Source organism: Mesocricetus auratus, unplaced genomic scaffold (genome assembly GCF_017639785.1).
Source record: "Mesocricetus auratus isolate SY011 unplaced genomic scaffold, BCM_Maur_2.0 Super-Scaffold_100010, whole genome shotgun sequence".
NCBI lineage: Eukaryota > Metazoa > Chordata > Mammalia > Rodentia > Cricetidae > Mesocricetus > Mesocricetus auratus.
The window spans coordinates 41450156-41469273 of NW_024429194.1; the positions used below are offsets into that span (position 1 = coordinate 41450156).

The 19118-nt window shown below is 37.7% G+C and overlaps 1 protein-coding gene across 5 annotated transcripts in view; it reads right to left on the minus strand.

Moving 5' to 3' along the window:
- Positions 1 to 19118, minus strand: part of Unc80 (unc-80 homolog, NALCN channel complex subunit) — a 174854-nt gene that overhangs the window by 140779 nt on the left and 14957 nt on the right. For all 5 annotated transcript variants that reach the window (XM_040753403.1, XM_040753401.1, XM_040753400.1 and 2 more), the window contains exons 6-10: positions 17531 to 17607; positions 15148 to 15287; positions 3107 to 3368; positions 1872 to 2006; positions 184 to 400 (exon numbers count right to left, since the gene is read on the minus strand). In XM_040753403.1, the coding sequence (XP_040609337.1) occupies positions 184 to 400; positions 1872 to 2006; positions 3107 to 3368; positions 15148 to 15287; positions 17531 to 17607 (831 nt within the window). The remainder of the gene's footprint in view (positions 1 to 183; positions 401 to 1871; positions 2007 to 3106; positions 3369 to 15147; positions 15288 to 17530; positions 17608 to 19118) is intronic.

A 19118-nucleotide genomic window follows, 5' to 3' on the forward strand; every position in this document is an offset into this window, starting at 1 on the left:
ATTATCTGCATTTCTTTGGTTGTGAAAACGTCACATTATTTTAATACTGGGGAACTTGCATTCGGGCTCAGTGTTCTTTAATCAACTGTTCAAAAAAGATCTAGATTTGGAAGGGATCCTGAGATCCACATTCACAAATGGGTCACTTGGGCTACGCCCTACTGGGAAGATCTTTGAAGTTACCTAAGATAGTGGTTTGCCAGCCTCCCTTTTCAATCCCTCTCCTGTCTTCTCCAAGCCCAGAGAAACTTCCAAATGAAAATGTGCTTCTGGTGGGTGACACATCTAGGTGGTCTTCATGCAGCAGGAATGGTACACCCATTCTTCGGGGTCGCCTCTTCCCCGTGTGGTGAAATGGAATGGAGCCTTTTCTCTCTCGGTCTTCTTTGCGGCTTTTGAACTGCAGTGATGAAAGAGTAAGAGGAAACACAGGAAATGTTGCCAGAAGAGGACTTGCAGGACATTACTGAGTATCATCCAACAAACAGGGAAAATGTCACAAGGGTGTTAACGGAGTGAGAGAAACCAAGCAAATTGCTACATTCCAGAAGTCTTTTTGCTGAATGAGTTTGAGCATGGATTCTCACAGAGAAAACCATGAAGCATCAGCATCCTTTGGGAACTTTTTAAAAATGCAAGCTCGCAGCTTCACCCTCAAGATATACCTAACAACCTAAAATTCAGAAGGAGAAGCCTGGTGATCTATGACTTAACAAGCCCTATGGGTACCTTTGATCTCTGATGTACACTAAAGGCCAGGAACCGCTGGGGTAGAGGATCAGTGTCCCAAACCATTACTTGGGTCTGTCTCCTTCAACTGTTCTACTTTATAAAACTGAGGTCTATTGTTTTAGTTAGCAAGTTCACTGTTCCCAAGAGGACACATAACAGACATTGGTACAAATCTATTATTCATATCAAAGATGTTCAAGATCAAGGATAATCCAGAATTTAGAATAGCTTGGAAAGCTTTAAAATACCTATGTCTGAATCTAGCTTTCAGTGATTGATTTTTTATGCATTATTCTAGTCTCAGGCCTGGGCACTTAGATTTTTTAAGCACTGGAAAATAACTATTTGCACAAGAATAGAGAAATATCTCATTTTTCTCCTCCCAAATAGTCAATGTTTTAGAAGAGTGATCAGTGCCTATGCCTACTGCTACTAGTGAAGGTTAGTGAAGGAAACACAACTCATTATTTAGTAATGAGTTGAGCTGATAGATGAGTAAATACTTGTTTCTATGTTCTTCATTGACATAATTAAACAAGTAATTTTGTAAAAGAGAAAACAAAGTTGCTACACATGCACATGTGTGTGCGCACACACACACCATTACCTAGTTGATTAACTCTGTAAATGACAGAAGAGATAGAGTGGCCAGTGCAGAAGAATGTGAATTTTTTTAGATACAAGTCTTGTTTCTGAGGTTAACATTAAGCTTGAGCAAACTGTTAAACATTTCTGTGGGTTAATTTCTGCTCTAAAAAAATTGAAGAATAGGCTGTTACTGGAGTAAGTAAGAGCTACTTGTATAAAGTATTTGATAATGAAATGGAGCCATAGGAATGAAAACTAGCATCATTGCACCTCACTTCCTCCACCACCACACTGAATTACCAGCATGGGTCTTTGTGATAACTGTGTGAACATCTAGAGTAGGACACACACACACACACACACACACACACATGCGCGTACGCGCACACACACACTCACACACATTGGGTTACAGAGTCATGATGTGAATCACTGTTACACTTAGAAGCTGATATTTTCTTCCTTTTCTACCCCTGCATCCTGTGACAGATCAAGGGACAGCATGCCTCTCTGATTTTCTAATTCATTGGGATATCAGAATGCATACTCACCTTCTTAAAAATGTTCATGCCCAGGTCTGAAGACAGATCTGGGACTGCAGATCTTCGAAGATTGGTCAATGAAACCTTGGAAAAAGCCTCAGGGCTTAGAGATTTTTCTTCTTCATTACCCTTCATGGTGAGATCCTTAACAAACAATAAACATAGACTATGACTAGGGACTTAGATAACCCCAAAATTTATTTTATTGAGGAGTCACCTTTTTAATGGCATTATGCCTATTCTGAGATATTAAAATTTAACTTACATGTTTGAACTTCTGGAATCTAAATTCTGCTATGGCAAAGATATTTCCTATTACTCATAACTTTTGTTGCAAATTTTAACAGTGAGGCCATATAGTCACAGATTCAAAATACTAAGAAAACAGGAAGAAGATATATATTTTAATACAAGGAATTTTTCATATGCTATATTGTGATCATTTTCTCCTTCCCCAAACTCACCCAGATCTTCCCAACATGAGAGTTTTTCTACTTAATAACTTATTAAAGAGATGCTAATTGTGGGAGGATGTCTACCACCAAAGCAGGGCTTATCTTTGGAATATGCAGGAAAACATTTTCCGAACCAACCCACTCAAGCTTAACTACAACTGAACAGCTGGAGTGTCCTGCAAGCTAATCATTCCTCTATTTTTACCGTGTGGATGGAGCTAATGAGAAAGACGGGAAGAACAGGAGCTTCCCTGATCAGTGAGCATCATTTATCAGAACACAATCTCCATAGGAATGTTACCACATCAGGTTGTATTTAGGTTACCTCTACAAATATGCATAACAAATTGTAAGCCTGTATATAAAAAAGTAGTATTCCCAAGGATAGCTTTGAGATGCTTAAGATTTTGAGTAGAGCAAAAAATGTTGAATCATGTCCTATGAAATGCTAATTTCCTATTTTATGATGTTTAATTATGAGGCTGCTCATCAGATTCCTATTCTAATTATTTCTGCTTTTCCAGTAGACCCACTTTTCAATGTTCTGTATAAACAAAGGCTTATACTCAAGTATATGTACAAAACGTACACTCCTATAAATAGTAAATAGATATCTGAACAGCCAAAGGTTCTGGCCATGCAACATAAGAGAAGAATATTGACAAGAGAGTTAGTCCATTAACCAAGGTTTAGGTATAGGCATGCACAACTGTTTGAAGCCAGAAGAGAAAGAGAGAATGTGTTATAGCTGATGTTAGCCCAAGTGACAATGAACCAGGTTTTCCTTACTTGGGTCTTGTGGGTGTTCACTAGCGAAGGAGTTGCCGCCACCATTGAGCTACTTCTGGGCCTGGGCAGGAGAGGAATGTCTGGTTCTGGAGTTTTTTGTGGCTTCTCTTCCAGCATATGTCGTAGTCTTTGTAGATAGTACATCAGGGACCACTGAGTGCCTTCCTCAGACCAGTGAGGCTGGAGAAGGCAGCGGAGAACAGCAACATCGAAGTAGGTGGCATAGCGTGACCTTTGGCATGGTGGTATCACAAGAGAGGCCCTGCTCCCCGTAACAGAGAAAAGATTATTACACTGTCCTCAAGCCTCCCAAGGGGCAACACAAATTTTTCACTTATTTATTCATTCACTCATCTCTTGCATGGTTCACTCTAATGGCCTCCTAACTAGTCTAGCTCATTCCACTTTTGCTAAGCATTTCTTAAAAGTAGAAACATTGAGAGTATTGAAGAATGGGTAAGAAAAAAGCAATGTAAAATAAAGTTGGCTCAGGAAGATAAACTGGTATTTTAAGTTAAAGGAACCCACGCCTATAAAGGTATTTGTTAAAAAAATCATGAATTGAGTGTGAGCATCATATATATGTGGTACAGCTGATGAGTAAAGTGGGTGGTGGATAGTGATGATAACCAGAGACAAAGAGACTGATGAGAGTCATGTCATTGTTTCCTAAGCTGTCAGGTTTGACTACAATAAAAGCTGGGGCAATATTTGTCTTTCTTACTGGGTTGGGCTATTTTAAGCTCAGGATGAAAGTATTATGTAAAACAACAACAACCAAAAAAAAAACCCTTACCCCAAAACAGAAGCATTCCAAACAAACCAAAGTTTGATTATTATGAAAATTTGTCACTTTGAAAAATTCTCAAGTTACATATCTATGTAAGACTACAAAAGTGACTTTAAAATTCTCAAAGTTTTAGAATGCCTTTATTCCACTGAAATGCATGATATATTCATTAACTAATGAATTATAGGGTACCAAAGAACAGTTTTAAATAATTACCTAGATTATTACACGATGTTAGGTATCTTAAGAGAATTGGACTAAATGCTTTTTGTCCTTCAAAACTAGTGTGCTAGTAATTTGGGGTGGGGAAAATTAATTCATGAGTGTGCACAAGTGGGTAAAACACCCTTAAAACAAGAGATCTCAGGGTTCCCTCTTGCTGTCTTTCTATCACATGGGAACATCAGAAGCCTGCAGTCTGCACTCCAAACCCATTATCCTGATGCCCTGATCTTGGATGTACATTCTCCAGGATTGTCAGAGATAAATTTCTCATGTTTAGAAGCCACTTAGGCTATGACATAGCAGCCCAAACTAAGATAGCCATGGGTGTAAAAGTCTGTCTTGTGGAACATAAAAGCCAGTAAGAATTATAGAAAATAAATATCAAAATGAAATCGGCTTTCTGGGAGCTGAGGCCACCTGGGATCTAAAGTGTAAACTTGATCCTTGAGCACCATTTTTTTCCAAGTGAGACAGAAGATTTGACACTATGCCACACAAAGAAGACCTCTTGAGAAAAAAAATGCAACCACTTGAGAATGCGGAGTAAATTTCCTGAACTCCCAAGGTCCTTATTTATGGGGATGTCATTGTTTGTTCATTTGCCTGTCTGCTTGGCTAAGACAGGTCTCCCCAAGCAGCATGGTCGGGCATCAGACTCTTAATTCTCCTAACACAGCTTCTCAAGCACTAGGATTATAGGCATGCACTGAATTGAAGATCTATAATTTATCAGTGACTTAAAATTAACAAAGTGAGACATGGTTACAGTTAGCCTATTAGCAAAATAAATAACATGGAATATGGTTTTGTGTTCTGGTGCAACCTTGGTTCTTTTTCAGAGTTTCATCAAAAATCATGAATCTCTCTCTCTCTCTCTCTCTCTCTCTCTCTCTCTCTCTCTCTCTCTCTCTCTCTCTCTCTCTCTCTCTCTCTCTCTCTCTCTCTCTCTCTCTCTCTCTCTCTCTCTCTCTCTCCCCCTCTCTCTCTGTTTCCCCCCTCTCTCTGTCTCTGTCTCTCTCCCTCTCTCTTTCATCAAGAAGCATGAATCTCTCTCTCACACACACACACCTACAAATGAATGTTCTAGAAATATTTTAAAAAATACAAACTCAGGTAACATCTGATACCCTATTTATCATTTTCACAGCCCTTTTTACTCCCTTATCAAAACACATGTCACAATGTTGTTTCTATTATCACCAACAACATCCCCTGGTGTAGTGAGTGGCAACTGTCCATGTACATGAAAGTTTTGAATGTCATTGCTGTCTTAAAAAAACTTGCATCTTTTTCAAAGTTTACTGATTTGATTTATTGTCTATGTGTGCATGTATATTAGAAGACTTGTGGCAGTCAGTTCTCTCCTTCTACCATGTGGGCTAGAGAGAGCAAACTTAGGCTGTCAGGCTTAGAGGCAAGAGTCCTCAATGGCTGAGACATCTCACCAGCCCTTAGTGTTGTCTTATAGTTGAATATTCTGGCTAATTTAACTAGTAAGTAGGAATTAAATTTAAGAAGTTCAAGCACATCAAACGGCATACACCAATTTATTTATTTATTTATTTTTTGTTTTTCAAGACAGGGTTTCTTTATGTAGCCTTTGCTGTCCTGGAACTCACTCTGTAGAACAGGCTGGTCTTGAACTCACAGAGATCTACTTTCCTCTGTTTCCCAAAAGCTGGGACTAAAGGTGTGTGCCACCACTTCCCGGCACACATACTAAATTATTAACTAGGATGGAAATCATTTTGAACAGGCTTTGTATATGACCCTAAATTCTCATATACACTGGTTTGGGAAGTAAAAAAAACTCTGGTCACCAGTTACAGGTTAATTTAAAATCTATTCTAGGGTCTGAGAGATTCAACTTTAAATCTATCCTAGAGTCCTAGAGATCTTCCTTCCCACTACTTCTCATCAGCTTTACCTATAACTAGCATCCAAGCGCTAGTGGTCAACACATTTCACCAGAAGAATCACAATTATGTCCTTCAAATCTCCTTGTTTCTTCCCTTGTTCTCCATTTCTTCAATTATTAAATCATTCTTAGAATGAAATACAGTGCTGAATACCTTTCTAATGTGCATGCAATTCATTTTCTTTATGTTCCCTTTTCCTCCTCAACCTCCTCATTCTCCTTACTGTTACTGTTTTCTCTTTTCTTTTCTTTTCTTTTCTTTTTTTTTTTTTTTTTTTGAGATAAGGTTTCCTGAAGCTCAGGATGGCTTCCAGCTCACTAATTAGCCAAGTCTGGACTTGAACTCATGATCTTTCTGCTTCAGTCTCTTGAGCTCTGGGATAACGAGTGTGTACCTTGCTATCTAGTCCAACATCATTTTTATTGTGCATGTGCATAATAAAAACCGGTGTACCAGTAATCAATGTACTTGCACAGCTTTTAAATTCTGATTATTTATTTGTTTGTTTGTTTACTGTAAAGAATAAAGAACCTCTTTCACTATCTTTTCAAATTGTGCACTGGGGTCTTCATTGTCCTCTGAACCTTGAATAGTTAGACCCTCAGCTCCAGCTTGAAGGAAAATAATAACCTTTATTTTCATTTCTCTACATTTTTTCTAAGAGACTTTCATTACTCTCCCCTCCCCAAACCCACTGCATTTCTCTGCCTTAAAGAAGCATGATCTAACTTATTTCTTTATGCCTATTATTTACACCTAACCTAACAGGAATTCTTTCCAGCATTAGATCTATAAAGAAAAGACAAAATACGAGGTTGGCTGGCCACCAGCTGTGTAATTTCAGGTCCTCAAGCCTTCATGACAGTCATCTAATTTATAAGAGTCTGTGAATGCCACTATTTTCTTGACTGATCATCTGCAGTGAAGGCAGATATCAGCAGGTCAGCAGAATTATTTCCCTCTTTGACTAGCTGTAGTTATTATAAATTCTTTCCTTTGTCTCCATACCTTAGAGTTCTCAATTTTTTTCTAGTTATTAGATTAGGTGATATCCTAAAATTTTCAAATCCCTAGAGCACTGTCCCACGGGGTTCCAATGAACCTCTTCCATGAAGTTGCCAAGGAGCACATGAAATGGGGAAGATGTAAGAAAACAGACACCAAGGTTTCCCTTAAAATTTGATAAACTAAAATTTCTAAAGGTCAGGCCAAGAAGTTTTGTTTGAAAAAATATCATCAAGTATTCCTTAAATGCCCTTAATAAATTTGAAAAACAAATGCCCTAGAGAAACATTTAAAGGGTGATTTTTGCCATTCTAAACCAATATTCAAAACAATTGATAAATTAAAACACCATGACTGGGGCTGGACCGATAGCCTCCAAAACAATACAGAGAAACCCTGTCTCGTAAAAACCAAAAAAAAAACAAAAAACAAAAAACAAAAAACACCATGACTGGATACTTGCTACATGTCCTGGGACACCTGATGAATACACTTATGTCTTTCTCTACACAAGGAGTTTATTCAACTAAAATTAGGACTAACTGTTCAGCTAAGTCCTCTAGTCATTAACATCAATATCATCACCACTCTTCCTCCTTCCTTCCTTCCTTCCTTCCTTCCTTCCTTCCTTCCTCCTCGCCTTCCTTCCTCCCTTTCTCCCCTTCCTCCTTCCTTCTCTCCATCCCTCCCTCCTTCCTTCCTCTTTTTTGTTTCCTGTTCTCCTTACTTCCTTCTAACAGAGCTTGTCAGTTTAGTGATTTGATGATGGACTGCAGAACAGCAAGACTACATAGATATAAACAAGGTTGTGACCAGAGACTAAAATCATGTCCCCAACTATGGCAATCATAGATTCATAATTCAGTTGTTTGATATGGAGGAAACTCTATTTGAAACTAAAGGAGGGTAAGTGGAATTTGAGCTGATTTTGGAAACAGGTATGGTCCTTTAAGGAGGGCTGTTTCTTGCTCCCCAGTTTGCCCCACCCCCAAGTGATTGCTCCTATTGCAAGACATCCTGCAGGGGAAACTCAGCAGGACCAATCAGGGAGAAGTCAGAAGGGGGCAGGTCCCTGGAACCTATAAAAGGTCCAACCTAGAGACCCAGGGTGAATCCACCCCTCTAGGGCCCCTCCCATCCCCTTAATGGGAACTGTTTGTCTGTTGTAATAAAGTGTGTCCTTTAATTCCTTTTCCTCTCTTTGGCTGATGTTTCTCTGCTCCATAGTCAATCTGTAACTTTCTTTGACTGCATCAGTTACTCCCAGAGTCTATCTGTAGCTGTTTCTTTCATCTCAGGACTCTCTGACATCTGCGATTTTAATTCTCAGGCCACTAGGCTTTGATTCCCTGACTCTGGTCTCAGCTCTCACATTCTCTTCAGTGGCTCCTCTCCCTCCAGGTGCCACCACAATTTCTTGTCCACGCAGGGTCTTCTTTTTTTAAAGTAAAATTCTCTTTCCATCCCATGGAACTAGCTCACTGCTACCCCAAAATGACCACCCCTCACCCAAGATCCCCCGAAAATAGCAACAATTAATTACCAAGGAATTCATCAGCAAATAGTTATAACCTCATGTACCTTTAGTTTTTCTTTCAGTCAGTCTATTATTTAACTCGAAGTGTGAGTTCTACTGGTTGGAGGTCACTAAAAAGTAAAATTGATTAAGTATTTAATCCAGGATATCGTTATCATGTGTAATTAACTGGCCAATGGAAGTTAAAAGCCATTTTCACTAAATTAGAAAATGAGAGGGTAGAAAAAAAGAAAATTTCGTGAGTGAATATGAATATAATTTTTCTTCTAAATTACATATATGGAAATAATGAAAAAAGGCTCACTTACAGAGAAGTTACTGACATTTACTTACCTAATGGAGGAGTCTGTCTTATTTCTCAATATTTTAATATTAATTTAAATATTCTTTGAGAATTACAAATATAATTTATAATTATAATTTAATATATAATTTGTTGAATGTATTTTATGTAATCATTTAATTTAATAAATATATATTTAAGTATTTCTAATGTGTTTAATTAAATGTTTCTAATGTATTCAAGTAATATTGCACTAAGTTATGCATATAAAACAAGCAGTGATAATGAGAAAAGATCTTCACAAAGGTAAGTTTGCTTTAATCTATTCCGAACAAATTACAGTTTTGGGAAACCAAGTTACTATTAATGAGTACTGAAAGATGAGAGGAGAGCACACTGAAAGCAAGTGATTATTCTGAAAGCAACATTTGGTGATAGCAGAGAAATGTGGGAATCACTCTTGACCCTCTGCAGTATTTAATGAAGCATGGTTATGTCTATGCAATTCATGATTAAAGATGTAATCTTACATCAATTTTAAAACTAGTTACTTGCTCAGTGATTGCAGTGTGCACAGAAGAGTGATGTTGAGTTCACTCAAGGTCTGGGCATGGGCCACAACGATCTGGATTTGTTTGATCTAGGTAGACAGCTTTGGTTGCTAGGATATTTGCACAGCTTTGTTATTAAGGCTTTGTCTTCAAGTCCAATGAACACAAGAACTCCTCCAATGGAGATACATTAACACTATCATTTGTTAAGCAGTCTAACTGGTGCATAATTTCCATGGTAACCAGCCACTGTAGCTAGGCAGAAAGAAGACAACTCATTTTTTTTTCTAAAGCACCACTGATTCATGTCTAATTCATATATTGTGGGTGTATTGTGCTATGGGAGAATGTGTGTGTGTGTGTGTGTTTACATTAAGAAATGCAGATAGATGGGCAAATTACACATGGGTAGGTAGACTGATGACAGGCATATGGCTCTAGTTCAGTAATGCCACAAAACAAAACAACATCCTTTCATAAGTAAGAATATGGGACATTTTACTTAGCTTTGTTTTTATACATAATCAGAGTAGAATCAATACAGCTTGATGTTTCAGAGAAAAGAACTTCATTTTCTGCTTATATTTATAATCTCTAAATTTTTGTAATGGCCAAGAAATAAATATGGGTATTTTACAACCTCAAGATTTTACTTTCATACTCTTACTTTATGACTTTTTAAAACTGTCTGGCACAACCTGAGTATTTGAAGTAAGAGATTACTTCTTATATTAAATCAGTTCCAGGACAGCCTCCAAACAATACAGAGAAACCCTGTCTTGAAAAACCAAAAAAAAATTAAACATTTTTTAATTTAAATCACAGCTGGTAGAAGAGGCATATTCAACAATTTGTGAAAAGTATTAATAAAATTACAGTATATAAGTGATAGTGACATTATCATTGATGCCGTTTGGTACATCTGGTCTTTGGTGATATATTATTAATGATTTAATAAAGAGTGTCTGAAGGATCAGAATGCAAAGCCAGCCACACTAGCTAGCTATAGAGAAGCTTGGCAGTGGTGACACATATCTTTAATTCCAGGACTTAGGAGATAGAGGCAGATGGATCTCTCTGAGTTCAAGGACACCCAGAGCTACACAAAAGTGAATCATTCTAAAAGATTAACAGTGCTCAGGCTTTAATCCCAGCACTTGAGAGGCATATAAGGAAGAAGCAAAGGATCTCATGTGGCAAGTAGTCTCCAATCACGTTGTAGAAAGCATAACAGTCTAGGATTCTGAGGTGTAGTGGAGAGCAGTGCAGTCTGGAGATGCACTCTGAGGTTTGGTGGGTTACCCCTTCAGCCTGAGAATCGGTAGAGGTGAAAAATATCTACTGACTTGTCTACTTTGCTTCTCTGATCTTCAGCTTGAACCCCAATATCTGTCTCTGGGATTTTTGGTATTATCACATTTTTATTTATTTTTCATTAACTTATTATCTAAACTAAAAAACAATCTTATTTTATATACCAACCTCTCCCTGCCATCCTCCCATTGCCCCCACCAGCTCCCCATCCCCCCCCACTCCTCAGAGAGGGTGAGGCCTCCCATGGGGGGGTCTTCAAAGTCTGTCACATCATTTGGGGCAGCACAGATTCCCTCTCCCTTGTATCTATGCTGAGATAGTATCCCTCCATAGGGAATGGGCTCCAAAAGCCCATCCATGCACTAGGGATAAATACTGGTTCCACTGCTAGCAACCCCATAAACTGCTCAGGCCACCCAACTGACACCCACATTCAGAGGGCCTGGTTCGGTCTTATGCAGGTTCCCCAGCTGTTAGTCTGGGGTCCGTGAGCTCCCACTTACTCAGGTCAGCTGTTTCTTTGGGTTTCCCCAGCATGATCTTCACCTCTTTGCTCATTACTCTTCCCTCTCTACAACTGTATTCCAGGAGTTTGGCTCAGTGCTTAGCTGTGAATCTCTGCTTCTGCTTCCATCAGCTACTAGATGAAGGTTCTATGATGGCATTTAAGGTAGTCATCATTCTCATTATAGGGGAATGGCATTTAAGGTAGCCTCTCCACTATTACTTAGATTCTTAGTTGGGGTCATTCTTGTGGATTCCTGGGAATCTCCCTAGTGCTGGGTTTCTCATTAAGCCCATAACAGCTCCCTCTATCAAGGTATCTCTTTCCTTGCTCTCCTTCTCTCTTCTTCCCCCAACTCGACCTTCCTGATCCCTCACATTCTTCTCCCCTCTACCCTGCTCCCTGTCTCTGGGTTTTTAATATTTGTGTGGCACTGGCCTCTAAGATAGTTCCCAGTGTTCCCTGCCTCCTGGTCCTTACACACTAGGGTGGATAATCCCATACTCTACCAGGCTTGGATGTTGTGATGCACAGAATATAACAGAAGCAACAGCCTGTGAGTTTCAGTGTTCATAAAAACACTGAAGTTCTATATTGGTGCGCTCTCTCTCTTACATAATTTGTTTTGAGAGAAGCGAGTTCTCTTGTCGTGTGTGGACTTAAACGGGGACCCTGATGCTGAGGAATTGAGGCTAATTCAAAAGAGATTTTGGCAACAAAATAAACTTTAAATTGGCAAATGGTTGTAGTACCCTGGAACAGGTAGACCCTATAAAACGTAATGAGGAATGTGATTTTATTTTGGTATAAATTTGTAAATGCAACTTCTGAACTTTGAGGAAGTTGCTGCTGGAGTAAGAGAATGCCACTGGGTCTGGGGGCTGGAAACTTTGGCTATGTAGAGGCAGGACTAAGTTTGTATTTTTGTGGAAGTTACACAAATGTCCCCAACAAGCTAGGTGACCTAATGAAAGATATACAGATCAGGTCTAAAAGACACCTACTTGTTTCTTTTTGTTGGCTATAGTAAATGAGAAGAGATAGGAATTGAAAAATGAAAGATTTGTGAGACATGATAATATTGAAATTTCCAAGCTTTTACAGATCAAGCCAATGGTGAAGCTATGGAGTTACTTATTATGACTTCAAAATAAGCTAAGGTCATATTTCAGAATACTATTGAATCCGACAAAGACCCTTCACAAACTGTGTTAGTGTGATGCAACTATATATGCACATGTTTATAACATTAATGTATATGTTATACATTTATGTTATAAATATGCATTTATTCATACTTTTGTATACATACATATATAACAGTCTATTATTATCCTTATATTATTAGCTATTATATAATTTTATGGTATCCATTACATAATTTTACATTATCTATTTTATAATTTCACAGCCTATTATTCTTATACAACATATCATTGTATAATTTTCTTTTATATGTGCATATATAATGACTTATAAGAAAATTATGAGCATTATTTTTCCACAGATGCCTAAGACAGAGATTGGATATGCAAATATGGATTTTGTCTATCCACTGGACCCTAATAAAATTCACAGTGGACCTATAAAAATGTTAAAAACATTGCATTGTCCAAAACACTTCCAGAGACATTGAAAATAGGCTCTTAAGTCCCCTCCTCCAAATGTCATTTGCAGGACATAAGCTATGAACATATGCTATGTTTCTGGGAAAAGTAAAGTTGACTTGGAGGATAGACTCAACAGTTCAGAAAGAGAAGCAAATTGTCATGACCAAGAATGGCTTGCATTCTAATCAAAGGGTCTCCACCACATCCAGCTCAGCATTAGAACTACTAGGGGCTATTGCATCCCACTTCTTCCCTTTCAGTAGCCATGTACAAGACAGGTATCTTATGCTGCTTTCATCACACTTGCAAAAGCACAAATCATCTGTCTCTTTAACCATGGGCAGTTGGAAACAGTATGGTAATAGGGCACTTGCGGTGAATAAAAAGATAATGTATGTATGCTGAATGTAGAGATAGTTACTAGAAGCAGTTGTGGAAATATAAACAGGAAAATGGTAAGGATTTGAATTAAATGACTGTGAGGAAGAATGCAAGAGGCAATAAGAAGGTAAACTGTAAATGACTTGGACTGGAATGAACCTCATAAAATTTGGCTTGTTCTGAAGACCTAAAGCATGGACATAGACCTTAACTGAGCTGCACCTTTTGATTTTTAAGTAAGATATTTGAGACCATTATTGTGCCACCTACTAAAATAGAAACTGAAGAATAAATTAATATGTACTAAGCATACAAATATAAAGATTTTTCTACAGGGCTTTATATTTTCAATGGGTCTTGGAAAATTTCAAAAACAATACACTTAAATAATCTGGTTTAGGGTCAGGTGGAGATAACTCATTTAAAAACTGTCAAGCGAAAAGGTGAGCCAGATGCTAGAAGGAGGTACCTGTGAATCACTTTTCTCTAATAAGAGATTTGTATGGAAAATATATTAAAGATTTTTAAAAATCGAACACTTAGACACCCCCATTAAAACGTGGGTAAAGTTTGAATATCCCTTTAATAAAAGAGTACCTCTGAATAGTTCAAAAGCACATGAAAGCATCCTTAGCACCCTTAGTCATTAGGGAAAAGTAAATGAAAGAAAGTCACAGTCAGATCCCATTTCACACCCACTAGGATGGCTATAATAAAAATGGAAAAACAATTAAAAATGTTCCTGAGGTTACAAAGGCCATATATTGCCAGGGAGGTGAAAAATAGTGCCACCATTTTGGAAAAAAGTTGTTAGTTCTCTTCAAATTTGGGCATAAATTTGCTACACAACTCAGCAATTCTACTCATAGCTGTCCACCAATGGAATGGGGACCTATGTCCATAAAAGATTTAAGTGAAGGGTCACAATAACGTTATTCATAATATATAAAACATGGCAACAAACAATCCACTCAATGATGAGTAAAGATGATAGATTTGTCCAAGCTAATGATATTCAGCACAGTGATATACATTAAAAAAGAAAACCTCAAAGCATTACAAATCAAAGAAGGCAGATGCACAATGCCACAAAACAATCCATTCCCTTTATACAAAGGGCCTAAAAATACAACTTAATGTAGACAAAAAGTATGACAGACACTTTCTGAAGTCTGTGTGGGACAGGGAGTAACCACAACTGATAATGATGGACATATCCTAAAACTAGATTTTTCAGATAATTGTACAACCAAGGGATGATTAAAACATGAACTTGAACAGGTTGGTTTTATGGCATAGAAGTATTTCAATAAAGCTATATTTGGAACTGTATTTTAAAGTACTATCACCCAAACAATAATTTCATTGGAAAGTAGACATAGATTGCCTTCTAGTCTATGATTCATCAGATGAAGGGGAAGACTTTGTGAAGCTAGGTATTCACAATTCCTTCAGGGCATAGGAAGATGTAGACTAGTTTGGTCTTTGCAGAAGGTATTCATTTGTTCTGTTCACAAAATAACAGGGAAGAGTCGGAATGTTTAAAGAGTAGACTTGATCATCTCAAAGTGTTCCAGCAACTACAGGGATTTACTGATGCAAAGTGTCCTTACCCACTAAAGTGCTTCCTTAATCATGACTGCAATGTAATCTCCTTATAATATCACTGGGATTTCTGCACTTGGATATTTAACTCAGGCATCTCACTAAATCTGACATGTCTTTCTACTTTCAGCCTGATTTGTTAAAATGTGGGACAGTCATAGCTGTGTTTGGAAATGATAATTTATATCTTGGCTAAAACTGCACACATACAGAACACACATTCATATTTTAGAGAATGAAGTCTGTAAAAACAGCTCAAATGCAGTCTAACTTTCAATAGCTGGGACATATTTCATCTAGCCTCCTAGTCAAGTACCTTGAATGTGATGGGCCTCTTTCCTGGGAAGTTTGGGAGGACAGACTTCCATCGAAGGAGTTTCCCTGGTGGCAGCCTGAGACAGTGGCCTTGGGTGAGATGGAATCAGACTGCAACGCTTCACTGACCACCTGAAGTCCCTTTGGGAAGTGAGACAGTAATTAGTTCCTTTCCCTACTTTGAAAATATACTCTAGAATTATCTCCTTCATGCATACAGAGTCACAGGTGTTGAAGGGCTCCTTTGTAGCATAAATGATCACAGACCTAGAGATCGCCTTTGTCTAAAAGGCAATGGAAATAGGTTTCTAGAAGGACTGGTGTCGTTCCAAGCACGAGGTTTAAGCATTTTATAAATTTTATTCATCTTGTCCTTCGTTGTTTTCTTTTTCATTTCTATGTCCAGCAGCTGCAGTGGAGTTGTGTACCCCACAATTCAGCAACGACATACCAGCACCAAGGAGAACAGAACAGGGGTGTGAAGCTCAGCCTAGTGCTAGCGTAACAGCAAACTCAAGTCAACCTGAGAATAAAAATTTTCCCATCATTCATGAAAAAAGGAATATAGCACAACTTTCAGTTGGCCTTGGGGACCTTTATCTGGCCTGAAAGAATACACTCAACAATTTATTTTATTGAGTAACTTATTTTAATTCCATCAGGTAATGGGAAATATTTTTCAGTAGGTACCATAGATTAACTACCTAAGCACAAAGACCCTCAGATGTCTACCATAACAGTTTAGTTGCAGTCCTCCTGCCTCAGTGTTCTGAGCAGCTGGGATTATAAGCATGCATCACTGTTGTTTACCAAAAGGATACAATTTGTACTGGTACCAGGGAGGGAAAAAGCATTTGTGTTAGAAGAAGTAGCCTGCACAGAAAGTTGGGTTAAGTGAGCATGAGCTTTATACTGGAGGCATGACAGTTAACTGAAGGTGTGACCACAGAGAGAGTCAGTTAGGAAACGTGGTGTCAGGTGGTGAGAGTGCTAATCATCAAAGAGGAGTTTGGTCTTCAGGTTCCCAAGTTGGAGGAGCCATGACAAAAGGATAACACCTTGCATGTAATAGCTTTGATGAAGTGAGCTAATAAATAAAGAGTGCATTAGGAAGGCTAGTTAGACATTAAATTATATATTCATTTAATCCTGAAAAGCTTTACAGATACCAACTGCAGTCAGGAAGGTAAATTCTGCAATCAAGTTATTATATTTTCAGAACATAAATTGTTGAAAGAAATAAACAGCACACATAAGCAACACAGTGGCACTGCACACAGCACTGCAAGAAATCACAACAGAAGATCCAAACAAAGCAAACCAAGCTCTACAGTCTGTTATATTTAAGGCGTCATCACTTAAAGACATTCCACTATGATATGTACCACTAAGAAACATAGAACACTTAACACCTTTGCTTCTTATAAATGGAAAGCTTAAATCATGTATTAGTTGGGAGAGCTGTTTTAGAATTATCTAGGCATAATTTGGATTATTTATGCATGTTGTGTACATGTGGAAGGAGAGGATAAGTGAAACATACCAGTGTGGTCTTAAGATTTTTTCAGTTTGGAATATTCAACTTGAAACTGATATTTGAGGTTTTCCAAGGAATAATTTCCCCTTTGGGTGGCTATTAATTAATAAAGGCATTGTTTATTAAGACTGTCCACTCTTCCTCTACATTTTTCTCAGGTGCTGACCCTGATGTTGCAAATGCTGATGTTGCACAATACCAAACTCATGCTGCACAAGAATGGTTGGTCAAGATTGTCACTAGGCATGGAGACTGTGAACAACCAATGACCATCAAGCACACTTCATTACAAAGACATTAATTGTGAAAATGACGTAAGAAGGTTTACAAATCCCAGTGTAAGGAATTGCTCAGGTAGTAGTAGATATGTCAACACACTAAAGCCTCCAGCCATGAGTGTTCCTTGGAATTGCTGCTCCTGAGAGGAAAACATCAATTAGAAAGAGAATCCAATTTCAATGGAAGGTGTCAAGTTTTCCTTTGTACACTGTTTGAATGGAAGGTGAAGGGAGGTCAAACAACACTTTTCAAATGTGAGATGAATGCCAACTAATACTTCCTGTTTCATGCTAGCCGTCAAGATAAAACACTACTTATTTCATACTGATCATTGAGATATGACACTCATACTGTTTTGTTCCAACACCTCTATACTACTGGAAGATGCATAAAATTAATTTTTACACTTGACTGACAGAAGACCTCAGACTGGGGAAAACTTCTTGTTCAGGATGGAGGAGAGGGTTTCGAGTGGAGAGAATGAATCTGAAACTGATGTCTGACCCCTTAGGATGAGCTACTTAAAGAATCCCTCCCACCCCTCTTCTCGTGATTATAACAAACTAACCTCGCCTTGCTGTCTTGTGTCTTGATTTGGTGATTCACAGGCCTGACTCTGATTGTTGGCAGGAGAGCTTCTCTTGGCTACAGAGATGATAGAAAAAAATCACCAATTTCATAAGACCACAAGTTCATTTTATCTCGTAGGTTCACATCACTTTCAAATAAGACCAGTTTTATATAACATTATCACCTTAAAAGAAAACACCGAATCATGTGTGATATAACTGAAATTAAATACTCGATAACAGTAAGCATCTCTCAGTTTTCAATGTATATATTTATCTATTTTTTTCTGACTTTTAAGGATAAGATTTAGAAGTTGATAATAATAAAAATAAAACAGGTATGGGCTATCTCACCTTTACTGCATACCAAGTCCAGTCCTAAGTAGCTGACATGTTAAATAATTCAATCTTTTTTTTTTTGGTCACCCTATTCTACTGCTGCCTCATTATGCTAATTTATAGATGAAAAACTCAGGCAACAAGAAATTTAAGTTGACATTTGTCAGAAGATTCCAAGCAAGTTTTCTGACTCAAGAATATGTGCTTTGGTTACCACGTTAGACTGAGTCTGTGGTAAGACTCATATAGACTACATCTTTGCTTTAGGATTAGGTAACTGCGGTAACTGTGGATGACTTTGGCAGCAGTGTCTGCTTTGGCTGGATAGTGAAAATTCAAGTTATTGTCAAGGTCTCTCTTTCTAGACATGTTGTCTAGGTTGTGTCTGAATTCCCTTCAGAGGCGGGAAACCATTTTAAGTCTCAGACATCACGTACAAGAGAAACAAACTAACTCTCTGTGTTTTCCAGATGTCAAGGGGGAGGGAGGTAAGAAGTCCATGGGGCTGTCATGGAGGGTCAAAGTTTCTTAGAAGTTTTAAAAATGTGTTAAATGGCCATCTATGTATGAATCAAAATGACAGAGATGGGGCTGGAGTTGTAAATCTGTGGTAGAGACTTGCTGAGCATGTACAAGACTCCAGGGTCAAGCTTCATGGCTCAAACCTCTGGCTGTGAAGGGCTTATTCCATTTGTATAGGAAAATTGTATCAAAATTAAAAAATAAACATTAGAAATTAGATTTCTTTAGCATATCACAAAGGTATGACACTTAACTAACAATTTGTTATACCTCAGCCTTATTTCTATTGCTTTTAGTTTTTTAAAAAAGTAGTATTGCGTTCATCCTCCATTCTGTCTCCAGTTCTGTCTCCAAATTAACTGCATTTCACACATAGAATCTGAAGTAGATTCACAGTTATAGCACCTTTACTTATTTAGTTCATTGATATTTAAAACTGCAATACTACTCTCGAATCTATCTTTCAAAAATTAATGATATATATATCATTCTCTCTCCATATATATATATATATGTATGGAGAGAGACTTATGTATTTTTTATTATGTGCAAAAATTAATTTCCTTTGAATGACTCTGTTTGTCACAATAGTAATCTTTTGAAACACATGACTAATAAGGAACTCGATGGTTACAATTCCTTAACATAGCAAGTATTTGCAGAATTATATTAATTATAGAGGAAAAGAATGGGAGAATTTGTTTGTAGTTTCCTTCTACTTATAGA